The sequence below is a fragment of the Peromyscus leucopus genome, chromosome 13 (assembly GCF_004664715.2).
Source record: "Peromyscus leucopus breed LL Stock chromosome 13, UCI_PerLeu_2.1, whole genome shotgun sequence".
NCBI classification, from domain to species: domain Eukaryota; kingdom Metazoa; phylum Chordata; class Mammalia; order Rodentia; family Cricetidae; genus Peromyscus; species Peromyscus leucopus.
In genome coordinates, this window is record NC_051074.1 from 58,040,595 (window position 1) to 58,067,096 (window position 26,502).

General features: G+C 43.6%; 1 protein-coding gene across 4 annotated transcripts in view; it reads left to right on the forward strand.

The window, feature by feature from the left end:
* Nucleotides 1–15,141: 15,141 nt before the first annotated feature.
* The window catches only part of Stk17b (serine/threonine kinase 17b), a 31,841-nt gene continuing 20,480 nt past the window's right edge, over nucleotides 15,142–26,502 (forward strand). The window contains exons 1-2 of one of the 4 annotated variants that reach the window (XM_028886482.2): nucleotides 15,142–15,310; nucleotides 24,062–24,228. In XM_028886482.2, coding sequence (XP_028742315.1) covers nucleotides 24,107–24,228 — 122 coding nt within the window. In that variant the 5' untranslated portion in view covers nucleotides 15,142–15,310; nucleotides 24,062–24,106. Of the gene's footprint in view, nucleotides 15,311–21,925; nucleotides 22,059–22,650; nucleotides 22,841–24,059; nucleotides 24,229–26,502 lie in introns of those variants that run through there. The other 3 variants (XM_028886473.2, XM_028886491.2, XM_037210418.1) reach the window with 3 other exon arrangements.

Below are 26,502 nucleotides of genomic sequence, written 5' to 3' on the forward strand. Positions count from 1 at the left end.
GGCATTCCTGCTATGCCTTCTGACTTCACCGTGTTTTTGTTTTCTTAATGTAAAACTCAACCCACTTAACTGGTGACTATATAACAGTCACTCTCTACTGACCTTTGCTGATGCTTTCTTGTAACATGATGGTCCTGGCAATTCTCTGAACGAGCAGCAGTGAACCCTTCATCCCAGGTACCAGCATCACCGCAGTCACCAACACGATGAGAAGGAGCCGGCAACTTGGAGCAGCAGCCTCTGCCTCCATGGTCCCACCACCATTTGTGGCTCAATCCCGGCTGAAGCTTCTCCTTAGCAAGCCTCCTACACCGGCCTCAAACTCGGGATCCTCCTGTGTCTGCCTCCTTCAGTAAATCCAACCAGCATGTGCCACCACAACCAGCAATGTGTAGCTCAGGTCTGAGCTGGGGCCCACAAGGCCACAGGCAAGTAGCTTTTTTGAGAATTCGTACCCAAAAAGTTAGGCACCAGATGTAGCATGAATCTTAACAGGTCTTATTAATAAAATCAAACCCAGTGCCTGGTATTGGGGTGAATGCTGGAAGATCAGAGAAGCAGAACAAGCCACAGCTTCCTCACCTTGCCAATTCCTCAGCTGATCCTGTTTCCTCAGACTGGAAGCCTCTCAGCTGAACTGTGCTGCTCAAAAGCCTAAAAGCCTAACCAGGCTATAGTTCCTCATCCTCACATCTTAAATACCTTTCTGCCTCCTGCCATTACTTCCTGGGATTAAAGGCATGAGTCACCATGCTTGGCTGTTTCCAGTGTGGCCTTGAACTCACAGAGATCCAGATGGATCTCTGCCTCTGGAATGCTAGGATTAAAGGCGTGTGTGCCACCATTTCCTGGCCTCTATATCTAGTGGCTGTTCTGTTCTCTGACCCCAGATAAGTTTATTAGGGTGCACAATATTTTGGGGAACACAATATCGCCCCCCCCCCCACACACACACACACGAAGCATAGGAATGAGGACTCATGATACCTGCTAAGACACCAAAGTGTAAGTCTATAACCCCAGGGCCTACCTCCATGTGACTACAGTGAGGAGAAGTGAAGACGTCGGCAGTTGGCAAGGATGTGGAACAGTGAACATTCTCGGCCCTGCTAAGAAGAGTGTAAGCTCATGTAACCGCTTCACGAAACTGGCAGTTTGGTCTACATGCAGACATATGTAGAGCTCTGACCAGCAATCTCACTGTACAGAGCAGAAATGAGTCCTTTGTACATACTGTCACCAAAATAAATGCTGAAGAATGTCTATAATAAATTTATTAATAAAACTAGAAATAATGAAATGTCCATCCACAGTAGAATAAATTGAACGTGATTCAGTGATTTAACTGAACTATAATAGAGATGAGAGAGAATCAATTACCACAAGAGTATGGGTGAATTCCACAGAGTTCAACATCAAAAGCAGGGCATACAGTACAATTCCATTGATGTAAAGTCTAAAACAAGAGCCTGTGATGACTGAAGTCTAAACGGTGGCTGCCTTGAGGATACTGACTGGGAAGAACACAAGAAGGCCCAACATGTCTTATTTCTTAGTCTGGGTGATGATTAAGGGGTTTATCCGTCTTTAAATTTTATCAACTGTATACTTAAAATATGAACACATTTTATATTTAGTAAAAAAGAATAATCTAACAGTGATTTAAAAAAAAAAAAAAAAAAGCTGGCCTTTGATACCTGACATGTCTACTTCCATATTCTGGTGCTGTCACTGTGTGTGTGTGTGTGTGTGTGTGTGTGTGTGTGTGTGTGTGTGTGTGTGTGGTGTTGTGTTCAGGTACATGTATGTGTTGGGGTGCATATGCATATATGTATGTTTGCATGACGAGACCAGAAGGTAATCTTGAGTAATGTTCCTCAGGTGCTGCCCACCCTTTTGGAGATAGTATCTATCACTAACCTGCAACTTGCCAAATAGACTCAGCTGGTTGGCCAGTGAGCCCAGGATCAGCTTGCCTCTCAAATCACTGGAATTATATACCTCCCAAACACTGGGATTATAAGTGCATGTCATTACAGTGGTCTTTATTTTGGGTGCGGGGGCTGGGGGGTGGGGGTGGGGGACATGGTCCTGGGGATCAAACTCTGGTCCTGGTTCTCAAGCACATTAGTCAGGCTAAGCCACCATCTCCCCAGCCCCTCTGTCATTTGTTATCTAACCTCAGACAACCGCACAGGGATCATTCTTTTCTCTTCTCCTGCTCTTTGTGTTAAGGTAGAACATATGTATGGCATTGCTTTGTGCTTGGGAAATACTTTGTAGATGCTGCTTCCCATCTCTCTCTTTCCCAACAGGCTATTCTTATAGTTCCTGCATTTTGTCATTGGGGGACTATCAGATCTCATCCCTGTTTTTAGGACATGTGATTGACTTTCTCTGATTTATAATGTGATTCATCCTGTCCTAATTATATGATCAAACAACCTACTTCCTCAGATCCCTTTGGGAACTTCAGGAAGTGATCTGCTCATCCATCCATCTATCCATCCATCCATCCATCCACCCATCTACTCACCCATCCATCTATTCATCCATCCATCCATCCATCCATCCACCCATCCATCCACACAACCACCCATCCATCCATCCATCCACATAATCACCCACCCACCCACCTGTCCATGCATCTAATGAACATTTACTGAGTTGCTGTTTTATTTTAGATACCATGGTATGTGCTTGGGAAACTGCTGAGTTGAGTAGACATATGCTCATGTGGGACTCCCTTTGGGGAGCTCACAGTCTCTGAGGGATGACCAACAATAATGAACTGTACATGTGATTACTAATTGTGATTTTTAAAAAGTGCTATAAAGAAAAGGGAGCAGCACTGGACAAAAAAAAAAAAAAATAGCTCTCAGAGGATGCCACACTTGGGATGGGAACAGAAGGGGAAGATCAGAGGGAAAGCTGCTGCTGCATCCTATCATTGTGGTCCCATAAACATCCAAAATAATTACAGAGCACACATGAAAGGCAGAGTCTCCTCCAGGAGCATCTTCTCATGAAGACTGAGCACTGTAACATCCATCCTGTTTCCTTCGACCAGACCGCCAGGTAAGTAGGTTTCCCTACAGTAATTGCAGGCTCTTACATAATGGAGCTAGGACATGGTGAGAAGGAAAACGTGAGAACATTTCATCTGCACTTAGTTGTTCTGTAAAGTACTAAGGACATGAGATTGGTAGCCTGGACGGAAACATCTGTCTCCGTTGACTGGCTCTGTGGTCCCAGGCAGGTTAGTGAACCTGAGTGTCCCCAAATGAAACTGCTTTAAATCTATGCTCCAAGAATTCAAAAAATGGCATATACATTTTATCGCATGCAAGAAAGTATGGCAAACTTTTCTCAGTTTATTACAGAAGTTTTATTCCTTTGTATTTTTGTTTATCTAGTCTTATTTTGGAAATGCTGATTCTTAAGAATAAGTAGACTCCCTTGGCTGCTGATTAGTTCAAAGACAGATCATTCCTGGCCTACCAAATGCTCACACACAAACTCTCAGGCCATCTAGGACAGGAGGGGGCGGGCGCGTAAGCTTGGCCCAGCCCGTAGAGAGTATGTGATCACCAAGAGGCCAAGTCTCAGGACTCTGGTTCTACACACAGCCGTGTGTGAGACAGCCACACATTTTCCCCTTGCTTGCCGTCTGCTGACAAATTATGCTTCCCTCCTCCCCTAACCCCCCCACCTTCCACCCCACCCCACCCCACCCCACCCCACCGCTGCTGCCTATGGCTGATGTCAGAGGACCTCCTGTTATGACTCAGAACAGGCTGAGAGTGGGCAAGGGAGGCAGCCCAGCTGCTTTACCCCTGCGTAGCCGTCCCTTGGGTGTCAACCCAAAGGGCCTGCCATCTTCAACGCCAGCCTGAGCCCTGGCCTCCATGGGCAGCTTCCTCCTCTCGTTCCTTTTCCCATCCATGGAATGGGAGAATGCTAGCCTTCCTTGCAGTCAGTCATCCTAGGGGTACCAAGGCTCAGCTAAAGCCCTGCCCGTGGAGGCTGTTAATACGGATACACCCTGTTCCACATCCAGCATGCTGGGCTGCCCGAGAAACCCTTACACCACCCGCTCAGGGCTCAGCTACTCAATGGGGATTTTTATAGGTCAAGAAGAAATGGGGAGTGTCTCGGAGGAACTGCCTATTTTTACTTTGCTAGAGCAGCCTTCTTAGGGGCTGGTTAATAGCGCGGAGAACTCAGGGGTTAGAAGAGTGAGATAATTGAATGCTAAATAAAATAGGCCTATTCTGATCATTTATATAACTGAAAATACGTATGTGATGTTGCCTAGGTCAAACTGAACTACGCTCACAAAAGTAATGGGAACAGATAAAAAATATTTTTTTTTGCTGTTCCCTGTTCTTAGTAGGCAGAGAAGAAAGGTAGACATCCTGGGTGAGAGACAGGAAGAAGCAAAGACAAATGATTTTGTGTCTGTGAAGCTTCCAGTACATCGAGATAAGAAGCCGCAGAGCGCTCAAAGCTCTACTGTTTAGTAAGATGCACCCATAATTTAGATTTGCAGGAAGCAGGTTATCACTGGTCATTATAAAAGCCTGTTTTTTCAATATGTCAACCTGGTCTCAAGTTATGTTGCTTTATATCTTCCTGTCGTGTTGTGTCCAGGACCCAAGCCTGTCTTCTGACACACAGGGATGCCCCCCCCACACACACACACCTCAAACCCAACAATCAAAGTGCACAAAATGAAAAGAACAAAAAAAGCAGCGTTTGCTTCCCTAGGTATGTTTTTTTCTGAATTATTTCAAGACTTCAAAGAATCTTTAATCTTCAGTAGTATTTCAGTTTCAAGCAGTATTTCTAGTTCCAAAAGAGAATGCTGTTTCCAGTCAAAATTAAAATTTAAACCCCTAACAATTTGAGTTAGGACGACATGGAAAGATCTGAAGGACCTAATCAGCCTGCACGCCCTGCACTCTTGATGTCTAGCAGGAAGATAATTTGAATTAAAAAAAAAAAAGCAACTTTAAAATATACTTGCAAAATTTTAGAAAGCAGAACCATCCCAGGCCCAAGCAGCTCAAATGGAGTGGTATTATATTGTATACATCACATTAAATAACAAGAAAGAAAGCTAATGGGAGCCAGGTCCTGCATCCTTTCGGGATAATTCGCCGCTACATTTGAAACCTAGTATGGCTCTCGTGGTGCTCTTAGGCACTCTATAAAATGAGATGCTCTCAAACATTTCTGTTTTGATTGGCTCAGAAAGACTGGAGGAACTTGAAATGGTTTCTAAGGAACTAAGCACACGGCATGGCGTCACCAGCTGCTCTCCTCAGAGCCTCTTGCTCGTGTGTAGAAACCGCATAGCTGAGAAGTAACAATGCAAATCTTACAGTCTACTGGTTGAGAGTTAGTTAGGTCATGGTTCCAGAGTCTGGGTAAAAGTTCGCGGCTGGAGTAGAGAGAGCACCAGCATTTTTTTTTTTTTTAAACTCTGAAAATGTAAACGTTTTAATTCACTCAAGCAGTTTTGGTTTTTTTGTTTTGTTTTGTTTTGTTTTGTTTTGTTTTTTGTTTTTTGTTTTAATGGCTGACAAAGGGCTAAAGGGTGTTTATTTTGTTTTCTCTTCTTAAAATTAATCGTTTATTGATGGGATTGCAGAAAGGCTGATTGATATAAACAGGATCAAGATCCGTAATGACAGTTGTTTGTAGGATTGGTCAGAGTTCTTAGTCACAACAATGGAGCATCTCTGGGTGAGTGAAATTTTAATATTAGCATGGGGGATGTGAACAGGAGAGCCAGGGCCAGGATGGATTAGCTATGAACAATATCCAAAGTGCTGTTTGCAGATGGTGTGAGTACAGATTCTGCCACTCCCAGACACAGGAGTCCAAGCTGCAGCGTGTGCCACGGATGCCACTCACGGTGGACACAGACGCTGCCTCCAGAACCTTTGCTCCCGAGAGCTGATATTTCTGCCACTCCTTCTGCCCTCTCAGAGTGGGTTGCAGCCCTACGGGAGTAGCTCCAGATTCAAAGTTCAGATGAGTACGTGCGGCTGATAAGCCTAAGGTTGCTCTGCCCAAGCTGCCGGGGAGGCTGGGACGCACTGGGCACTTTCACTTCAGACTGGGTGGGTGAGGAATTCTCTAACCACAGGACAGGTTAAGATTCAAGGTGATCTGCAGTGAGAACCATTCCCCCTGACAGACCACTGTAATTAGAACAGAGGTTCCCCATGCTTTTCATTCTCAAGCTTTATACTCTCAAAAATGACTAAGGGCCTCAAGGGATTTTGTTTTATATATGTTATATCTACCAGTGCTCACCATGTTAGAAATGAAAAGACAGATTAAAAATATTTATGAATTCATTTAAAATAACAATTCTATATTAGCGTATGTAGCATATTTTTATGAAAAGGGCTCTGTGATCTCAAACAAGGTAGTGATAAGCAAAAGGCTTCACATCGAGCAGTGGTCTTTTGTAGATACTTTGTGTTAACTTATTATAATATTGCATATCCTGCAGCCTCTGGAAGCTCCAGCATATCTTGAGAGACTAAGAATGAAAAAAGATCAACTCGTTGGAATCGTTCTGAAAGCAGTTTTGACAGTGGTGTCTCTGAAAAGGTTCTGGTGTCTCTTCATAGTTCTAAAGCAGCTAGCTGGAAGATGCACTTTGTGACTGAAATTAGATGAGATCTATTCAACGGAGCACACAACTGTTGGGGTATCTTGCTTCATTCCCATCATATGTTTTTTGCACAGAGGTGGACAGGATTGAGTCTCCACCAAGTTATTAAAATGATCATGTTTTGAACAGATAACAAAACCAAGAGCTGGACTATTGGTTATTTTATTGGCTTGTTTTTTCACTCTCTCCTTCAATCTTGGAGATTGGTTACTTCCATCTTTAATTTCTGAAACTGTAGTTCTCATATTTGGATGTCTTAAGAAATGGCAGACAAGTTATTTTAAACAAGCCATTTTAAAAGATATAGATTTCTAGAATTATTGCAAATGTTAAGATGGAGGCCCTGTGTGCTTGCGACCAGTTTCCCCTGTGGCAGTATTTATTTATCACAGCTAGTGCATCAATGCAAACTCGTGGTGATTAGCTACAGCATATTGTTTATTCAGGTTCTCTTGTTTTTCCCAATCTCATTTTCCCACTCCAGGATCTCATGCAGGATATCATATTCAATTCAGTCCTCACAGCTACTCAGACTCTCCTTCCCGGTGACTGTTTTTCAGATGTCCCTTATTTTTGATGTCTTTAACTGTTCTGAGGATCACCATTCAGGTATGTTACAGAATGCTCACCAGTCAGGCCTATCACATTGAAGGTGGAAGGCTCCAGAGGCAAAGGCTTGTTCTCATCATGTTGCAGTAAGGGACACAAGTTATCTCCATGACGTCACAGGGTTCTTGACTTTGATACTTACTGGCTTGAAGGGCTGTTATCACTTCTCTCCACAGGTAATGCTGCACTGTCTTCTCTCTTCCGTCATGAATGTCTGGAAGAAAGTCATGGACAGATAGACCATAGCTAGAGTGACAGGTTACATTCCACCTTCTGCCTGGAAGATATTGCTTTTTTTCCCCATTTATTGATTTACTTGTTCATTTAAGTTAATATCAACCCACAAATATGTATCTTATACTTGGATGTGTTGCTCAACATTCCCCAGTCTTGGCCACTCAGAGCACATCCTTGAACACACTCCACTATGTGTGATGGCACTGTCTGTCTACACTTCTTTTCTAGACTACATGCTAACTTAGGACCATCTGTTCACCATTGTCCTCTACAGAACCAGCCACGTCCATAAGGAGCTTTGGCTCTTTTTACTGGAGAATGGAATTAGAAGCCAAGACCTGAATACTAGTTGCTTCTTGGGCGTATTATTTTTAGGCCTTGTTAGCGGACAGTCCAGGAGAGGAATGTGCATACTATAAGCCTGTGCATATCAATGAACATTTATAGAGGTAAACATCTATCTACATGAAGATAACCATGAATTCACACAGATGTGTCTGACTCACTGCCACAGGGAATATTCTAACCTCTATTTCTTACGTTTTTTATACTGTTGCAACATTATTTTAGTAATGAAGCAATTTGAGGATAGTAGGTGTGAGGAAGCCAAAGTGTGAGAAGAGTGGGAACTCCAGGGATACTTGTGAATGATTTATTTGTAGTGGTGGAGACTGAACCTGGGGTCCTACACCTATTAGACCAGCATCGCACCACCAGCGACACTCACAACACCGAGGAGAGTTAAACACCCGAGGAACGGTGCTTCCGTGTTTGTAGCTCTGGTTAGCCGAGACCCAAAGAAAAAGGCTGTGCGGTGGAGATGGGTTTGAATCCTGGACTCGTGTATTACTACTTCAATTATGTGGGTAAAACAGAATCCTCAAGTTCTTTGTCTTCAAAGAAGGAAAGTATAGCACTTGAATTCATGAGATTGTCTGAGTGGTTCACTGAATTAACACAGGCTACACACATTTAGAGTTGGCAGCCTCATTATTTGTGAGTTGTTGTTATCTACACTGTGGGGCAAGTATATTATTATCTCCATTTTACAGATGAAAATACAGAGGTACAGAAACTTTCTGTCTTGCTCAAGGTCTCCCAACTTGTAAATTAGAGAGCTACTCTCCCGTAAACTGTGACCTTTAAAGGGCTGCTGAACATGTCTGGGCTTATTTCTCTTTCTATAAAAATAACGTTATGAACTGCTGCTCTCTATGTCTCAGAGTAGCATGCACCATCGAAAAAGATTTGGATAGTCGTCATGCCAGAGACACTACGACAACGGTACTAAGGGACTCAGTGAGTAGAGTGTCTTTCTCATTGCTGGTGACAAGGCCTTAAACCAGATGAGACAGAGATCACGCCTAAGAAGGAAGTTGGTTAAAAGGTAGCTGGCCCCCAGCTCTACCCGCCACTGCCTGTTGTATGAAAACATAGTGAAGGAAGCGTAGGTATTTCTTTCCCACTCTGTACTCTAATACATGTGTTAGTAGAGGAAGTCTCTTAGGAAAGCGAAATGGAAGGAGACCTGGTGGGATGGATTAGCTTCTCAAATCAAATTGATAACCGTGTACACCTGCATTTACTGCTTTGATCCAATCGTATCTGCGTCCCTTAAATCCTAGTGTCTAATTCCTTTATCTCACATAGCGGCCTCCCCCCCCCCACTTCACCATCTACTGAGTTTAGAGCTCATGCATGAGCCAGGCAAACACTGAAAGCAACCCTCTCCTTCGCCCCTTCCCTTCCAGAGACTTCCTTCACTGTGTGTTCTTCCCACGAGTGATCTCTCGTGACTATTAGATGCGTCCTTCTGTTACACCTTCTTCTTCTCCAGCATTTGACAGCCACGGGTACAGTAACGACCTGGCAAATATGGCCCTTCTCTACAGGGAGCCTTCAGACCTCTGGAAACTATATCAGGTGATGCAAGCCATGTTTAACCTTGTCTGGCATTGTTCGGTACTCATTATCACATCTAAATCTTACAGAGGTAGCTGTTCCTTTTATTTCCATTTTAATAACAAGAGAACCGAAGACTTTCCTAAGTCACACAAGGAACTGGCAGATGACACCACACCCCGAACCATGTCATGTATACATCCTTTCTCTTTCTCACCCTCCTCACAGGGTCCCCGGGTGTTCGAGACTGGGGTGGCAGCTCTTTTACTGCTCTGCTGCTAAGTACTGAGTACTTTGATTTGCAAATAGAAGGAGTCTCTGAAGCACAGCCTTAAACAAAGTGTGGCCCACACACAGCTGGGAAATGACAGCTGCAGAGAGAAAAATGTGGCCGGATGCTCTGGGGGTGGGTGGGATGCATGTGCAGTCAGGTGACTCCCAGAAGAGGAAACAGTGACAGACAGGCTGAGGTAAGAGGCGCCGCAAGGTTCAGCCACCCTGGCCTCAAGCTACAGTGTGAGTGGGTACCAATGCATTTAGGATACACATTGTTTTCATTTGTCCACAGCATTTGATCAAGTGTCCAAACAAATTTGATGTTTCTTTCTCCTGCAGTGTATATGTGACATAAGAATAACAAACCATCTGGAGATGAAGAAGCAGGAGACATTGGGCTCAGGCTAGACCGCTTGATGATACAGTGTGTGCGCAAGGCCCTGCCTGTGAGCTTCAGGATTGCAAAATGCAACATAAATAAAAAGAAACAAAAATATTTCTTAAAAATGAGTTCAGATATGCACTAACGATGAGTTTAGGTTTGTGATCCTTTTCAAGCCCATACCCTCTCTTGGTCTATTTTATTTATTTTTTTCTTTCTAAACCAAGGAAATTGGGCTGTTGAACTTAATGATATCTGAAATTCCAATTTTTCTGCTACTGTGACTTACTGAACGCTTGTATTATCTCTAGCACTGAATTAGACAAGGTGAGATTGAGAACCACTAAAAGCACACTTCTAGCTTTGTAGAGCTAGGTAGGAAAGCGGCCACCAACATGTGTCTATACAGCACTTGAAATGTGGCCAGTGTGACTGAACTTTCATTTTATTTCTCTTTACTTAAGTTTAAGTAAGAAGTGGATACTATGGTCATTTATTTTAAAAATTAATACTCAGAATAACTTATACATGTGAATCTGTTCTATTCCATGGCAAATATTGTGAGCTGTAAACACATTTAATGGTTGATCTGGAAAGTGCCATTGAATGTAAAATAAAGATACTATAAAAAAGAAGCAAAATATCCCAAAAATTCACTCCACATTGAAATGTCAATACTTTAGATATACTAAGTTCAAAAAAATGGAGTATCAAAATCGACTGAGCTTATTTTTTAAATATGGCGATTAGAACACTCAGAATGACTAATGTGCCTGGTATTTCTCTCCCATGGATCTGTAAGCCCTCCCCTGTAAACTGTAGTGGGTGGTTGGATTGGCATAATGGCCTCACTCCGTCATGAATTGTGTCGTCGTTTGAGGAAGCCGCCTGACTCATCCTGAGTCACTGTTCTTCGCTGGAAAGACTTGCCCCAGTTACTTTTGCTAACAGGGTCTAGGAGAATCAGGAGATCTGGATCGGTATCTGTGGTTTGAGGGGCTTTCACATTCGTGATGTGCGTAAGTCCCGTGGATTAAAAGCGCTCTAATGTCTTCACCTGACACCTGAAAGTGACATCCGTGCCCTCAGAGTATGTGTTTGGAGGCCTGATCTCCATCCAGCCTGAGTTCCTCTGCTGGGCGGAAGTTTATGCCACACCTCTACAGAAGTGGTTGAATCCTCATTTGTCTGGCTGCCTTCAGTCTGGCTATAAATGTCCAGACTATTTGACTGTGGATGGATGTGCTGGCTAGTTCCATGTTCTTTTGACACAAGCTAGAGTCATTCTGGAAGAGGGAACCTCAATTGAGAAAATGCTTCCACCAGACTGGCCTATGGTACATTTCCTTGACTGATGGTTGATGTGGGAGGGCTCAGCTCCCCTTGGGTGGTCCCTGGGTGCTATAAGAGAGCAAAATGAGTAAGCAAGAGGAGGCCAATAAGAAGCATTCCTCAATGGCTTCTCCATCAGCCCCTGCCTGTAGGTTCCTACCTTGATTCCTGCCCTGACTTCCTTCCATGATGGACTATGATATAGAAGTGCAAGTAAGATGAAATAAACCCTTTCCTCCACAAGTTGCTTCTGGTCATGATGTTTTTATCAGAGCAATAGAAAATCCAATTAAGACAACAGTTAAGAGTGTTTTTTTTTTCCCCCTCTCTCTGTAGGTATTAAACGTGAGATCAGGGAGAATTACTTTCTCTGGTCAATATGTGATGGTTGGCCTCATTGGACTGGGGAAGGTCACTTTTCCTCTTATGGTGGACACAGTGGCATGATCAAAGCAGATAAATGAGCATTTTTGGACATGGGCACGGTTAACTGGAGTGAACAGGAAGGGCCACCTGCTCCTAGTCAGCACGTGAGCCCTAAGCTGGAATAGTCAGGGAGGACGACTGTATTGATGTGTAAGGGCTGCCCTGACAGATACCAAAGTGAGTAGCTTAAACACCTCCCTACAGTCTGCAGCCTCGGGTCAAGGTGTCAGATTGAGGGGTCTTCTGAGGGGTCTCCACTGGGTCACGGATGGCTACCTTCTTATAGTGTCTTTACATGGCTGCCCCTAGGTCTGTGCCATGAGTGAATCTCTTCTAATCAGGACACCAGTCATACTGTATTAAGGTCATCTTAGGTGACCTTGACTTACTTTAACTGCCCATTTGAAGGTCACATCTCCAAATCCAGTCCTATTTTGATGCTCATATAAGGTGCAAATGAACTGGGAGAATCCAATCAGTCTAGAACCACCACCATGCCTGGTTAGAGGTGTCCCAGGGTATCTGCTCAATAAACAGGGCAGAGACAACGACAACAGGATGTCCATCACATTACTGAGTGCTCTGAATCCCCAATTTTCTTGAGAGGCCACACACAGGTGGTTACAGCGTTCTCCTTAGAATAAGATACTCCTTGTTACTTGAATCACAGTAGCAGAGACCAAGCAAATGCAGCTGAATGTCTTTAGAAGAGCGTAAGCCCAGCATCAGGTACAGGGTTATGGAACTGTAATGGTTAGGTTTGTTAATCTGACCTAGAATCCCCTGAGAAGTTAATGAGAGATTGTCTACACCAGATTGGCCAGCAGCCGTGTCTGTGGGATTATCTTAATTAATAACTGGTGTGGGGAGACCAGGCCAGTGTGGGCAGCACTATTCCCTAGGCAACAGTTCCTAAACTGCTTAACAGTAGAGAAATGGAGCTGAGCACAAGCAACCAGGCCAAGTGTGCACTGGTTTCTCTCTGCTCTTGATCGTGACTGTGATGTAACTCGCTGTTGGAAGTGTCCCGCCTTGACTTCCCCACAATGATCGGCTGTAGCTGGGATTGTAAGGGCAACAAACCTCTTTATTCCGTAAGTTGCTTAGGGCAGTTGCCGGGGTATCTTTAGCACAACAGCGGACATGAATCTGGGACAGGAGCATGAGAGTAACACCCGGGTCCCATCCGTGCACCAGTGAGCACGGGGTGGGTGACCAGCACAGGACGCACAGAGCACAGCTCAGTGAAGAGTTCTGATTGCTGGAGAAGGCAACCTGTGCACAGTTCAGAATGAAATGGAATGAGAGAAGGCTGCTTCCAAGCTGGTGAGGAGCGGGTGGCCGCCGCGGCGGAGAAGTGACTCAGTGGTGAAGAGCACTTGTAGAGCGCCAGAGTTCCGTCTCCAGTACCCACGTGGGGTGGCTCACCATATCTAACTCCAGCTCCAGGTGTGTGTGTGGGGAGGGGGCAGCACCTGCAGCCTCCTCTGGCACCACAGGGCCTCAGCGCAGATCCCCATGTAAAAAAAGCTGGACACCATGGTGCCTGAACCTGTCCCCTGTAATCCCGGTGCTGGGGAAGTGGAGACAGGTGGATGGATGCCCAGAGCTCACTACTGGTCACCTGGCCTAGCTGAATTGGTGAACTACAGGTTCCGGGAGAGACTGTCTCAAAAGTAAGGTAGAGAGCCAATGAGGAGACTCCTGGCCTTCACATGCACGTACACAGATGTGCACAACTCCATATAAACACACAAACACACCCCTCCAACCCCAAAATTGTTGAAATTAAAAGGGTCCAGTTAGATGCATGTATACACCAAAAACTACAAGGAACCCTGAGAGGGTACTGGCTCCATGCTGAGACTTTGGGAGGCAGCTGGTGTTTCCTGAAAGAAAATATGGAAACGGTCTCATTGGTTTGTGGACTTGTGGACGGCCTGACAAATCTATTGCAATGTGTGACTTTGTTTCCAAACTAACGTTAGGCTTCCCTGGAAAAATGCAATTTCTCAGTTTGACAAAGCTCAGAGAGTCAGTATGTTATACCGAGACCTGTCTCAGTAACCACGGACAGACTGCATGAAATAGCTGTGATGCTTTAAATGCATGTATCTCAGCATGCATACTGTTTGGAAAAGCAAACGATGGCTTGGGGAGATCTTCGTTAAATGTGACCGAGGAAGAACGGCTGCCCTTAAAAATGTTGCTAAGATCTTTTAAAAGCAAGAGGATTCCACTCACAGTATCTTTCCCCAATAGTTTTTCACACCTACTAAAACTATACTTTTCCACCAATCTTAGATTCTATGTGTATATACTACACATTTAGTAACCCGGGATCTTATACATACATAAACCCACTGTGTCTAGCACAGAACTTTCAATTTTTTTTTTTTTTTTTTTAACTCTTCAAGAAGTAACTGATCCTTGGGGCTGGGGATGGAAGTCCCTGGTGGAGCCCTTGCTTAGCGTAAGAAAGGCTCGAGTGTTCTCTGGACTCGAACACTGCCAAAATAATAATAATAAAATAAAGTTAGCAATGCGTGTTGAGCGGATACAGGTTTTCATCCTTTCCCTTGGCTCAGTAAACTAGCAATTAGTTCGTCTTCGGACTCTCCTACAGTGCGTTAAGCCAGCGTCTCAGGACACTCAGCAGGAGAGACCAGGGTCTGTAAATCCCGGAGTCGTGTTTACGGTTCCAAGAACTACTCCCGAACCGGTAGCAAACTGGAATCTCTGTAAGGTAGGTTCAGTGGTAAGGAAGAGGAAGACTTAAAAGATGGGACTTTGGTCGTCCCAGCAGGGACGTTTCTGACTTCTTTCCTCTCTGGAGTCCCAGTACTCACACCTCCAGGGACTCCTGTAGGTGGAAAACGTCGGCCCGGCCACTTCCCGCCCCCTATCCAGTCCTAGACTGCCAGCATCTTAGCCTTCCTGCACCAAGCGCCCCGCCCAGGCCCCGCCCCCTCCCCAGCTCCGACCCCGCCCCCTCCAGTCCTAAACTGCCAGCAGCCAAGGCTTCAGTCACCAGGCGCCCCGCCCACTCCCTCGCTGAGGCTCCGCCCCCTCCAGTCCTGGACTGCCAGCAGCCAAGGCGGCAGGCAACCAGGCGCCCCGCCCCAGGCCCCGCCCACTCCCCCGCTGCGGCCCCGCCCCCAGCACGCGCGGCCCGCAGGCGCCCCGCCCCCGCCCCCCACGTGACAGCCCCACCCGCCGCGCGCGCTGCGATTGGCTCTTGGGCCCGAGGAGGCGGGGCCAGTCGAAGTCCTGCGCCCCGGACGCGGCTGCACTTTTCAAACCTCAACTGTGAGAAGCGCCCGCCGGTCGGTCGGTGGGTCGGTCGGCGTCTGTGCGGTCGCCGCCGGGAGTCGCCTCACCCCAGGGGCCTGGCTGACGGCGACCAGCCGCTGTGGGGAAGCGTGGAGCGAGCGAGCGAGCGAGCGAGCGAGGTGAGCCTGAGTAGCTGCGGCCCCGTCCGAGGGCAGAGCCTGCGGCGGCGCGGAGCCGCGGCCGAGCGGACGGTCTGTCGGTGCGGGGCGCGGGGACATGGCGGGGAGTCCCCCCGGGGGCCGGCGTCCCGGAGCGTGGCCTGCCCCGATCGCCTGCACGGAGCGTGGCGTGTGGCTCCCCGGGCGGGCTCGCGCGCCGTGGACGCGGACGCCTGTGCACCGTCCCGGCGAGCGGACGCGCCCAGCCCGCCGTCCCCGGGAAACTTTGCGGGCCATCGCGTGGGCCGCTGTCAGCCGCGGCGTGGGGAGCCCTCTGTGCTGGGGACCCATCCTCAAGAACTCAAGAGAGCCACATCGCGGCCGCGGTTGGGACCTTTATCCCGGCCCGGCCTTAGCGTGGGAAAAAGCGCTTCGGCTGCCTCCCCTCTCCGGAGAGAGAGGAGTGGAGCAAAGTCGTAAGAAACTTCCCCGGCCCGCCGGCCGGCGGGTGGCTAGGGTCTGTGCGGCTTGGGTTGGGACTGGAGGCGCTCTGGCTTCAGCTTTGCAAGTTGGAATGAAGAGAGACGTCCCGAAAGCCTAGTGATTTTCAATCCTACTCAATCAAACATTAGGTCTGGGGATGACATTCGCCACCGTGGAGTGCTGGGCTGACGTCATGTTTACCTCCGTGGTCCGGAGGTAAACCTCGCTGGCAGGTTTGATACGGGGTGGACTTTTTTTAGTTTGCAGGTCTAGGAAGAGAGACTGTGTGCCGCGATAACTCGGCAAGTGGAGGCGTACGAAACATGGAATTTTGAACTAAGGAGCACAGTTTTATTACAGAGAGATATAAACTCACTTTCTCAGTTGGCACTGCGTTGTACATACAGTCATGACGGGGGAGATGCCCAGACATGGTCTTCAACAATTTCATTAAAAATTGAATCACGTTGCCTTAAAATTGTGTATATTTCAAAAGGCAAGTGACCAAGTTTTAGACCTATCTTCTTTCCCAATCCTTTTCTGATATTAATTTAGGGTTTGTTTTTTTTTGGATAGTTTTAATAGTTCAAGGAATTGTTCATTTTTTGAGGTACCACATACATTTTAGATACTTTTCTAAAATGAAGGTTTACTATTCAAGTGCATTTACTTACAAGACAGTGTGTTTAAATTAGAAATATAACATTTCTGTAATAATTTGAAAATCTTTTTTTGTGTGTGGATAGAATGGTGACAGTTTCTCTTGGATTTTTAAGTAATATATTACAGTTCTAGGTCGGGGAGGTGCTTGCCACCCACCGAAATCCTGATTTTCCAGGACCTACATGGTAGAAACAGAGAACCTACTCTCACTGACCTCTCCACTTGCATGTAATAAAAAATTAAGAAAAAGGGAAATTACAATTTGGTTAAGGTAGAAGTGGCATTTTAGTAGAGACTTCATTAATCAGTGTGAATAACATCTGTAAAAAATGCAGGCATTTAATGGCAGATATTTTTAATTAATTTCATTTTTAAGTTTGTACTGGCAGCCAGGCAGTGGTGGGGTATGCTTTTAATCCCAGTACTCAGGAGGCAGAAGCAGGCCTATCTCTGTGAGTTCGAGGCCAGCCTGGTCTACAGAACTAGTTCCAGGATAGCCAGGGCTACACAGAGAAAAAAGTTTGCACTAACAATGAACAACTTACTGGTATTAAGTGAACATATAAACGTGTTTCACCGCTTTGTTTTGTAGCAGTTTGATAATTATAAAGGAGGATTTCTGTGTCAAAATATCACAGTGTTAATTTTAGAGACTCAATTTAAAACTTACAGATCAAGGAAATCAATTACAAATTTTTTCACTTTAAGGATAAATGTATTTCCTAAAATATAATACATTATAATGTGTATTTCTTGTGTCTAAAGTCCCTGCTTCCTGAGTCTTGACATTGGCTCTGTTGCTGAGCCGTACCCCAAGCCTTACCGACCAGCTGTGAAGGATTTTTGCTTTTTGAGACAGTATCACTCAGTAGAACTGGCTGGCTTTGCCTCCCAAGTGCTGAGACTCAAGGCTTACACACCATACCAGCTCAAGTTTTGATTGTTCATTTATATATGGCAGTGTTGGGGATTGAACCTGTTGCTTCATGCATGTAAAGTTGGCACTCTACGTAAAGAGCTATATATGCAACCATACATAGTTTATATTTTTTGTACCAGACTACTAGAAAAAGATTGGTGGGTTTTTTGTTTTTTGTTTTTGTTGTGTTTTGGTTTTTTGGTACTGGGTTCAAAGCAAAGAAATACTCTTTTCAGTTAAGTTACAAGTGTATATTTTTATATGATTTTCTTGTGATAAAAGTTGCAGTTTTGAGCACATACTTCATTAAATTACCATTTATCTTTTTCTCAAGCATTTAATTCATACCTAATTATTCTGTACATGTAAATGAGTCCTCAGATATTTATACATAGTGTGTCTTGATTGATCGATCCCCTTGCTCTTTCCAACTAGTCCAAAAGAGGACGTATTTAAGCACTGAGAAATTTTAATGCTGAAGTGGCAAGTCTTTTTAATCCTTTAAGGACTAGATTCATTTTACATTGTAATAGTTACTGAACAAACAGTACTTTGGTGGCACTGTTAATAAACGGTATGGTAATTTATTTTACAACAGAAACCCAATTTTCCATTTGATGAGTGACGAGCTCTGTGTGATTGTTGGCCCACCATTATTTCCGTTTGTCAACATCTTCTCATCCGACTTCACAATTACAGGATTTATTCTTTTCTGAAGGTGGGAAAAGGTGGTGGCAGGCCTTACTGTCTTGGCCCAGGGTCAGGCTAGCGTTCCTTGCCTGGAACTGTAACCCTGGTGTAAACTATACCCCAGTGCTTGGACTAGAATCAGTTGGCTTCCTGTTGTGATTTTTAGGGGATTAAATTATTGAATTGTGCTTGCTGTCGAGTATTTAAAAACAGACATAACAGTATGACACTGTGGGTCAATCCATACCACGTGGAAGTCATCACCTGTTAACGCTGGTGCTGTCTTCTGGTCCCCGGCCACTAAAACAGATTCCTCCTCAACATGGCAGAAAGTTCTTTTTTTATGGGTGCTAGAAAAGTAAATCTTGAGTTTATCTTTTCACAGACACAGCGTGGTCTCATTGGCGCCCCACCTAGAAGAGAGCAGTTGCTTCCCCGCCATTTTTATTCACATTTGGTTCATGAAGATGTAGATTTGTCAGTCTTTGGAATAGGACAAGTATGTGGCTTTCCGGGTGTTCTTAGCTAACATAGATTCTGACATGAAAACAAGTGGTTGTCTATTGTCATGCAAACAGTTACTAAGTACAGACTAAATGGTTTTTCAATCTTGCATTACAATAGACGATAAAAATAATTTCATTCACTTTGCTGGGCCATGTGACTACCTTGTTTTGAACTGAATTTCTGTAAGAACAGTTTTAAGTGTTTCTGAGTTAGCCACCCGCTGAAATAAGCAGAGATTGTTGAAAGCTTCAATGCTGCAGTTTCCAGATGAATCTCACTCAGTTCAGCTAATCCCTTTAGATGTACCTAAACGAACATTTTGCTGTGTTTTATTTTTTATAGACTTTTATTCAAACATGTTAAAATTCTTACCGGGACATCCTGCTGAGTTGCTTAGCTCAAGTGTCCTTTAGACACAAAATATGATTGCAATCTCACATTAAATTTCCAGGTGAAGGAGTATGTCGAGAGTCCTCCTGTTTGAAGCATTTAGTCAGCCTGTGGGTTTTAGGCAAGCTCCTGGGGCAGGGCATGGATGAGAAGGAGCCATTTAAGGGAAGGCAGAAAGGATGTTTCAGGCAGAGAAGTAAAGCAGAGTGGAGATAAAATAGGAGACTGAATTAGGACAGGAAACGGAGCATGGGTAGACTGAGTCGTTGAGTGTCACGCTACAAAGGACTACAGAGGACTTTAAGTTATAGTTCCTAGGGCTAATAAAGGAATCAAAGCAGACAACTTATTTCTAAATGCTTTCAGGATTGTGTTCTGTAATTTCTGTATTCATAAGCTCTCATCATTTGATAACCTTGAAATGAATATTGCAATGAATAACTTCAGTGGAGCTGGTTAGAGGTTTCAAAGGATGCTTAGTGTTCCTCATACTTGCTTTCTCCATTCAGTTGAGCCAAGACACAGATCAAATCTAACGCTTCCCTCTCTTCCTTCTTTGATTCATATCTGAGTTCTTATTGTAATTATTGTAATGGGAGTTAATGAAAAAACTGCAAAGAGTAGGATACCATACTAGTGTATGATTGAAATCTCACTGTATCTTCTGTTACGCATTTACGCCTTCTGGCACTGTGCCTATAATGGTTTATAAACACAAGTTTACTAAGTCCCTTAGATATCTTTATTGATAAAGACTGATAAAATATTAAATGATTTCAATTTGAGTAAGATATATTGGTAATGTGTGAATTTTAGATGTTGTATTCTTGTTTAGAATTGGCTATAAGTCTATGAATTGTAGAAGAGAAGATCTATGGATTGTTTATTAAAAGTGAGAATTTGGTGATAAGTTTAGCACACACAAGGAGAGACAGAGTGATTGGTAGCCCTCGTGTGTGTTACATGCGGGCACTCCGTTGGTGGGGTTTTGGTAGACAGAGGTGCCATTGGTGCTCCATACAGGCAGATCTGGCTAGAGGAGCAGAAGTAGAGAACACCCGGACTGACAACTCTTCTGAGTGAGGCTAGTAAACAGAAGGAGGCAAGCAAGAAAGCTGTGTGGATCCTTAAACAGCTTCCGGGGCAGGGTGTGTTAGCTTAGGTAGATGTGCCTATGGTCTGGTCTCCTGAAATGTCTTCTTCTGAGGCAAAGCTTGTGTCCCAGGAGATACACAGCCATAACGAGATGAGTCATAGCATCAAACCCCACCTGTGTCTTTAATGTATTTGGAAAACTACAATTGCCCAGCACTGTTTTGGCTACATCTACTGTCAGGGAAGACCTGTGGTGTGTTCACCCATTATAATGGCCATCAGCTCATCTGAGTGTTGAGAGGATTCATTAGGGTATGAAGTTAGTGCATGCAAAAGACCAGTTAGGAAAGTCCTTTATTTAAGTGGGCTGATTAGTAAGACCTGGTTTAGACTATCATTATGCATTTCACTTCCTTTTATTAAAGAAAGAAAAAGAAAACTAAGTTCCTTTCCTCCTCATATATAACAGGCCAAACTTAATTCTCAGTAGCATACTAGGATGTCACATTTTGGGCTCTTGAAGGATCTTAGTGTTGAACTTTTCTCAATACTACCTCCCCCGTGTGTGTGTGTGTGTGTGTGTGTGTGTGTGTGTGTGTGTGTGTGTGTGTGTGTATGTGTAGAATTATTCTTTGAAAATTTCATTCATGTATACAGTGTATCTTAATCATACCCATGCCCACTGCCCACTTCCATCTTCTCTTAGAACTCCATCACATCTCCCTCTAACTTCACGTCCTTATTTATTTAATCTCACGAAGTCCAGTTAGTGCTGCCCACATATACGTGCATGGGTATGAGGTCATCAACATGGGGAATCTATCAGTGGCCACACTCCTAAAGAAAAGTGCCCCTCTCTCTTTTAATAGTCATCAACTAGTAATAGCTCCTCAGCCAGGGATGGGCCATGGGAGCATCCCCCCCCCCTCCCCTCCATGCTGGAATTTTTAACGGCTTAATCTTGTGCAGGTAACCATAGCAGCTCTGAGTTGATATGTGCAAAGCCATCTCTTGCCTAAAGGACAGCATTTCCCAGCATTCTCCTTGTTCCCCAGTTCTTATTCTGTCTTCCTAAATGTTCCTGAGAAAAACATATATTTCAAAGTTACTTACTTACTCATTTTGTAAGAGTTAAAACTAAGTTTGGTCAAAAACTCCAAGTATTTTTCTATGTAACGTTAAACAGTATACTGGTTTTTATTTAGTATATAGCCTGAAGTTGTACAGGGTCTCTGCATGAGATCTAACCTATGATTTGGGTAATGAATACTATCAGCTTTATGTAAATGCAAAGAAAATGTTGAGGCCTTGAAAAACCTGACTAACAGTGGCTCTTGCACTGATTTATCATACTATTTATGAACTTTTATGCCTTTACTTTCATACTTAGTGAGATAAAAAGTAATCTTTGAAAGTACAACTTTGAGTGTACTAATACGTGGATTTCAGAGTGTGAATTCACCAGGTTTTTGCAGTGTTTTAAACTTATAAATCATGCTTAATTGAACATAAATCTTTGATGCCCTAAAAGGATCATATTGCCTCTTGAAAATTGAGTGTAGAAAGTGCTTATTCATAAAATGTTTATTAGTTTTAGCTTCTATAAAAGGCAAACATCCTAGAATCTAAAATCTATATGAAAGAAAAATGAAAACTCATAAACTTGTCTCTCTGATTAATTGCCTTGTTTTTTGTTGGTGAGAAGTGTTGGGAAGATAGCCCACTTGTACCAGTGATGAGGCCTGCCCCTTCTATTTGTAGATTTGAGAATAAGTGTAATCATAAGCATGAACTTTTAAGTGTACAAAATTCTAAAATCCAAAGGTGATACAGAAAAGCCTTACCCTAACTGACTAAATGTAGAAATTGATATCTGCCTTGATTTTTCAGACAATAAAATGTGACCAGTAAAACTGAATGTCTTCAGAAATAAGGAGGTATGAAGAAGTTAACTGAGCACCAGGTGTGATGCACAGGCCTATAATCCCAGTATTGGAGAGATAGGATTATAACTAGTTCAAGGTGAGCCTGGATTACACAGAGTTGTCTAGGATGACCTGGACTGCACAGTGAGACCCTTAAAAACAAACCAAACCGGACAGCTGTCCACTTTGGTCACTTTCTGCTGCCCATGTTATCACTTGTCTCTGTGTGTTTGTTTCTTTTTCTTGTAGGACTAGGGCCTGCCTTAGTGGTCTCATTAACTCGTCCCCACCTTAAAGTCCTTATCTGAAGACAGTTTCAGTGTCAGGTACTGGGGGTTAATATTTCACTAACAAATACGAGGAAGGTGTAGTTTGGCCTTTAATGGTAGCTGTCAGGATTTGAATATATTGTCTTCTAAACTCATGTTGAATTACCATTGTGAGGTGCTTTCTTTTCCCCTCTTAAGACAAGGTTTTCTTGTGTAGTTTTGGCAGACTTCATACTCACTCTGTATTTCAGGCTGGCCTCAATTCTTAGCAATCCTGCCTGCCTTAAGCCTTCGGACTCTTAGCCCTCTGAGTGCTGGGATTATAGGTGTGGGCACCACCACACCCAGCCATTGTGAGGTGTTAAGAGGGTGAGGACTTGAAGTCTGTGGTTAGAGCCACTGGGAAGTGATTAGGATTAGATAAGGTCCTTAGGTTAGAACCCCGTGGTGATGAAGCATCGCAGTGGCTTTATTAAGGAGGGAAAGAGACCTGTGCACACACTTCTATCTCTTGCTCTGTGATGCTTTGTGATATCTCTGGACTCTCCAGCAAGAAGGCCACTATCATTTGAGGCTCCTTGGCCTTGCACTTCCAGAACTGTAAGCCAAAGTAAGCGCATCATCTTTATTAATAGTCCAATGGACTTCCGACATAGCCACAGGAACCAGACTGGTACAGTAGGGAATTTAAAAGACTGTGTGGCCTCAGAGCTGTAATGAAGAGTGAACGGAACTCATTTGTCAGTGCACTGCCTTGCATACTCTTAGACTACTTAGAGAAGTGTTTCTCTGCAGGACCAAAGGTTACAGAAAAACAATTTACAGGTTTGCAAATCTGTACAGAAAACTGTACTCCAGTCCCTGCCTGTTAGCTAGGTAGAAGATAGTAGTCGGCATTTGAATGAAGCAAAACAACAACAACAACCAGTTGCTCTCAAGCAGGAAGTGAGGGGGGCCATGTGGCAATGGGAACAGTCTTGAGGGCTATTACAGGCGCGTGATAGCAGAATAATTCCTGATGTCTCATTAGGCAGATGTGGCAGAGAGTCCACCATCATTACATGAATTCAGTTAAGATGAAATAGTAGTTTGGTAGTAAAACTTATTATAATTTTAATATTAGTTAATATGAAATAGCAATTTGATATTAAAACTGGTTACATAAAGTACCAGAAGTTGCAGATAGTATGAACTTCAGATGTGGATTTGAACTCGGGTTGGTAATTTATGATCGTCACTGGCCCAGGAAAACGACTGAGTTTTCATGCACGGCACGGTCAGCATTAGGCTCCGCCGAAGAACTCTTTGGTCTAGGGGAGTTTCTAGATTTAGTTTTGGAAAATGGCCAAACCATGAACAAGATCTATTTCTTGTATTTCAGAGGACCAATATAATTCACAAAATGTGAGGAGTTTGCCGCCAAGTTTGTGTGGCCTGTGAAGTTAAAACAAATAGTCGTTACATTGCTTTGCTAACTTACACGGGTGTGTGGAAATGTAGCATTAAAGAGAGATAGTTCACAATCATATGAAAATGATCACCTCGGTCCGTCCATTTTTACCATAATGATTTCTTAGTATTTATAGTAAGTTCATTTTGAAATGAAGTCCGTAGCTTTGTTGAGGTGCCATAGAGGAGGGGATACCAGTTTCTGCTTCTGGCGTTTTCTCCCCGTGACCAGCGTAAGCTCCTGAAAGCAGCGCTGTCTGCCTTCTCTCTCAATACTATATTTGGAGTTGTGCGATGTAGCGCACATCCTGCCTGAGAGAATGTCTCTTTTTCTTGTTACTTTTAAGTTACACCCTCTCTCTTCCTGTCTCTCCTTAAACAGGTAACAAGTGCATGCCCAGAGAAGCAGACCTGGCAGCCACCAAACATGTCCCGGAGAAGATTCGATTGCCGAAGTGTCTCAGGCTTGCTGACTACCACTCCTCAAACGCCAGTGAGGATGGAGAATTTTAATGATTTCTATACACTTACGTCCAAAGAACTGGGGAGGTAAGGAGACTTCGATATGGGTGCTGTTTTGTTTCTGTCTAAACTCACTCGGAGCCCTTCTCAGTGATCAGAAAGAAAAGCCGCCCTCTCTGCTCCCCTAGCTGACTAGAACAATCAAATCCATGGAGGGTTCACATGGCACATCCCACCAGCTTCCGATCTCATTTCTTTCTGCATCTGTGAATGGAAAGGGACAGCCGAGGTGACAGGTCCCCATCTGGGCTCTGCCATTGGTGCCCATCTGTGTGACTTCTGATAAATTACTCTGGGTGCGAGTGTCCTCTTCTGAAAAAGGGAGGAGGATAATTTCGTTTAGTTATTTAGATTTCTTAAGGGTTAAGTTACTGAATATTTGTAAAGTGCTTCGTATACTGTTACATGTTTTGGCTTTAGTACACTTGTTTCCATTTCTAGCTACTATGTTTGTCTAGAGGAGAAATAGAGGGGTGCTTCTCCATTCTACACACATACTTTCATAAATGAAGAATCTTTAACTCACGTCTGATATCACAATTATATCATAAAGAATTGGTAGTCTATAAATAGAAGCCTATATAAATTCTGCCTTGGCTCAGCCAAATATACATTTCTTATGGCCAAGGGTGCCGTTGACATTTAGTACTACAGTAATTTTAATATGTATGAGAATTAGAAAAGCTATGCCAATATATTTATCTGTTGTGTGTCTTCTTGGGTTCAAATTAAATGTGATTGTGAAGTGTTAGAAGACAGTGGTTATATATATGTATGTATTATATATATCTTCAGTTGTTTTGCGTGTGGAGGTCAATGTTTTGGCTCATGCTACAGTGGTTCACAAAGTTTCTTTTTATCGGTGGATGGACAATAAAACAGTTTGATTAATTCTCACCTGAAAATCTCTGTGGAATCTCAGACTGGCTGACTGTGAGGGCGAATCCTTTGCTTGTGTCTTTTATGTTTAGTAGAGACAAGCCCTGGCCTTTCCACGTTGCAGATGTTTCATGCAGCTCTTCTTTTATAACATAAAGATGAATCCATCTCATAGACATAGGATTTTTTGCTTTCTGCTCTGCTAATCTCTACTTGATGGACACGGTTTTCTTTTTGTAGCTGCATGTAATATATACTTAGGTAGTAGTCTTTCATATATTTAAACAAAGCTGAACATCACTAGTTCCCTTAAGTGCTCATCATATGATCCGGTATCCAGAAAGCCTTTCCTGGTGCAGTTCACCCTCTTCTGGACCACTTTCTGCTTCTGATTGTTTCAGCTAAAATGAGAGGCCTAGTATTACAAACATCACTGTTAATCCCTTACTCTGTTAATCCCTTACTCTTGGGTTGTAAGCAGACTATTGCAGAAACCCAGCATGCCCTCAGATGCCTGTCGACCTCCTGCACTGTGTCCCTCTCTCCTCCCTTTCTTCCATCCCTTTTTATCACTAGATATGCCCAGTCTGTGTCCTACAGCATCGTACTGTTCGGCCTGAGCTGCCTTTGTTCTGGATCAGAATTTGTGTGACGTTCTTAGATGCGTGTTCTCTTTTTTTCTTTAGTTGAGAAGATAGACTAAGTGTATTCAAGTTACCTTTTATTGCAAGACATCTGGCACTTGTTCTAACAGATACTTAGAGGGTGACTTCTTAATCTATACAGCAAGAAGCATTCTTACCTACTTTTCTAGGTTACTATTGGATGAGTAACTTTATTAACTTTGCAAAATACTAGGTTAGTAGCTAATGAGAGCTTTTTTTCCTTTAACTTCGTAAAGAACTTGAGTGGGCCCACTGTTAGCTTGAAATTGTCTTACAGAGGTGATGTCATAAGGAACCATCATGAATTGAAGTTAGTTTACTTTTAAACATTTTAAAGCAAAAGCTCATGGTAGGATCTGATTCAAACAAAGTTAGATTGCTAATGTCCCAGCATCCGATGTCTTCATGGAAGAGACTTAAATTGCATCTTTGAATCGCTTGGGGCTAATGATTCACATGGTAGATATTGGGGCATTTAATCTTCAACCCTGGCAATTAAAAAATCATATATTTTTTTTAAACTTTCATGAACTTTAAAATCCTTTCAAACTGGTAACCAGTCTTAGTGTGTGAGTCTTAAGAAGTGAGGCGGGGGTTCTGAGCCTGTTTCTCTGGGAGGCTGGTATACTTTGTAATATATAAACATAATTCCAGCATGTGGAACACTACAAAGTTATCTTTCTTACCAGCTGGGTTTTAAATTTCAATTTTAAAATGTCAGTGTTTGAGAATGTATTTCCCTTTAGCAATACAGAGG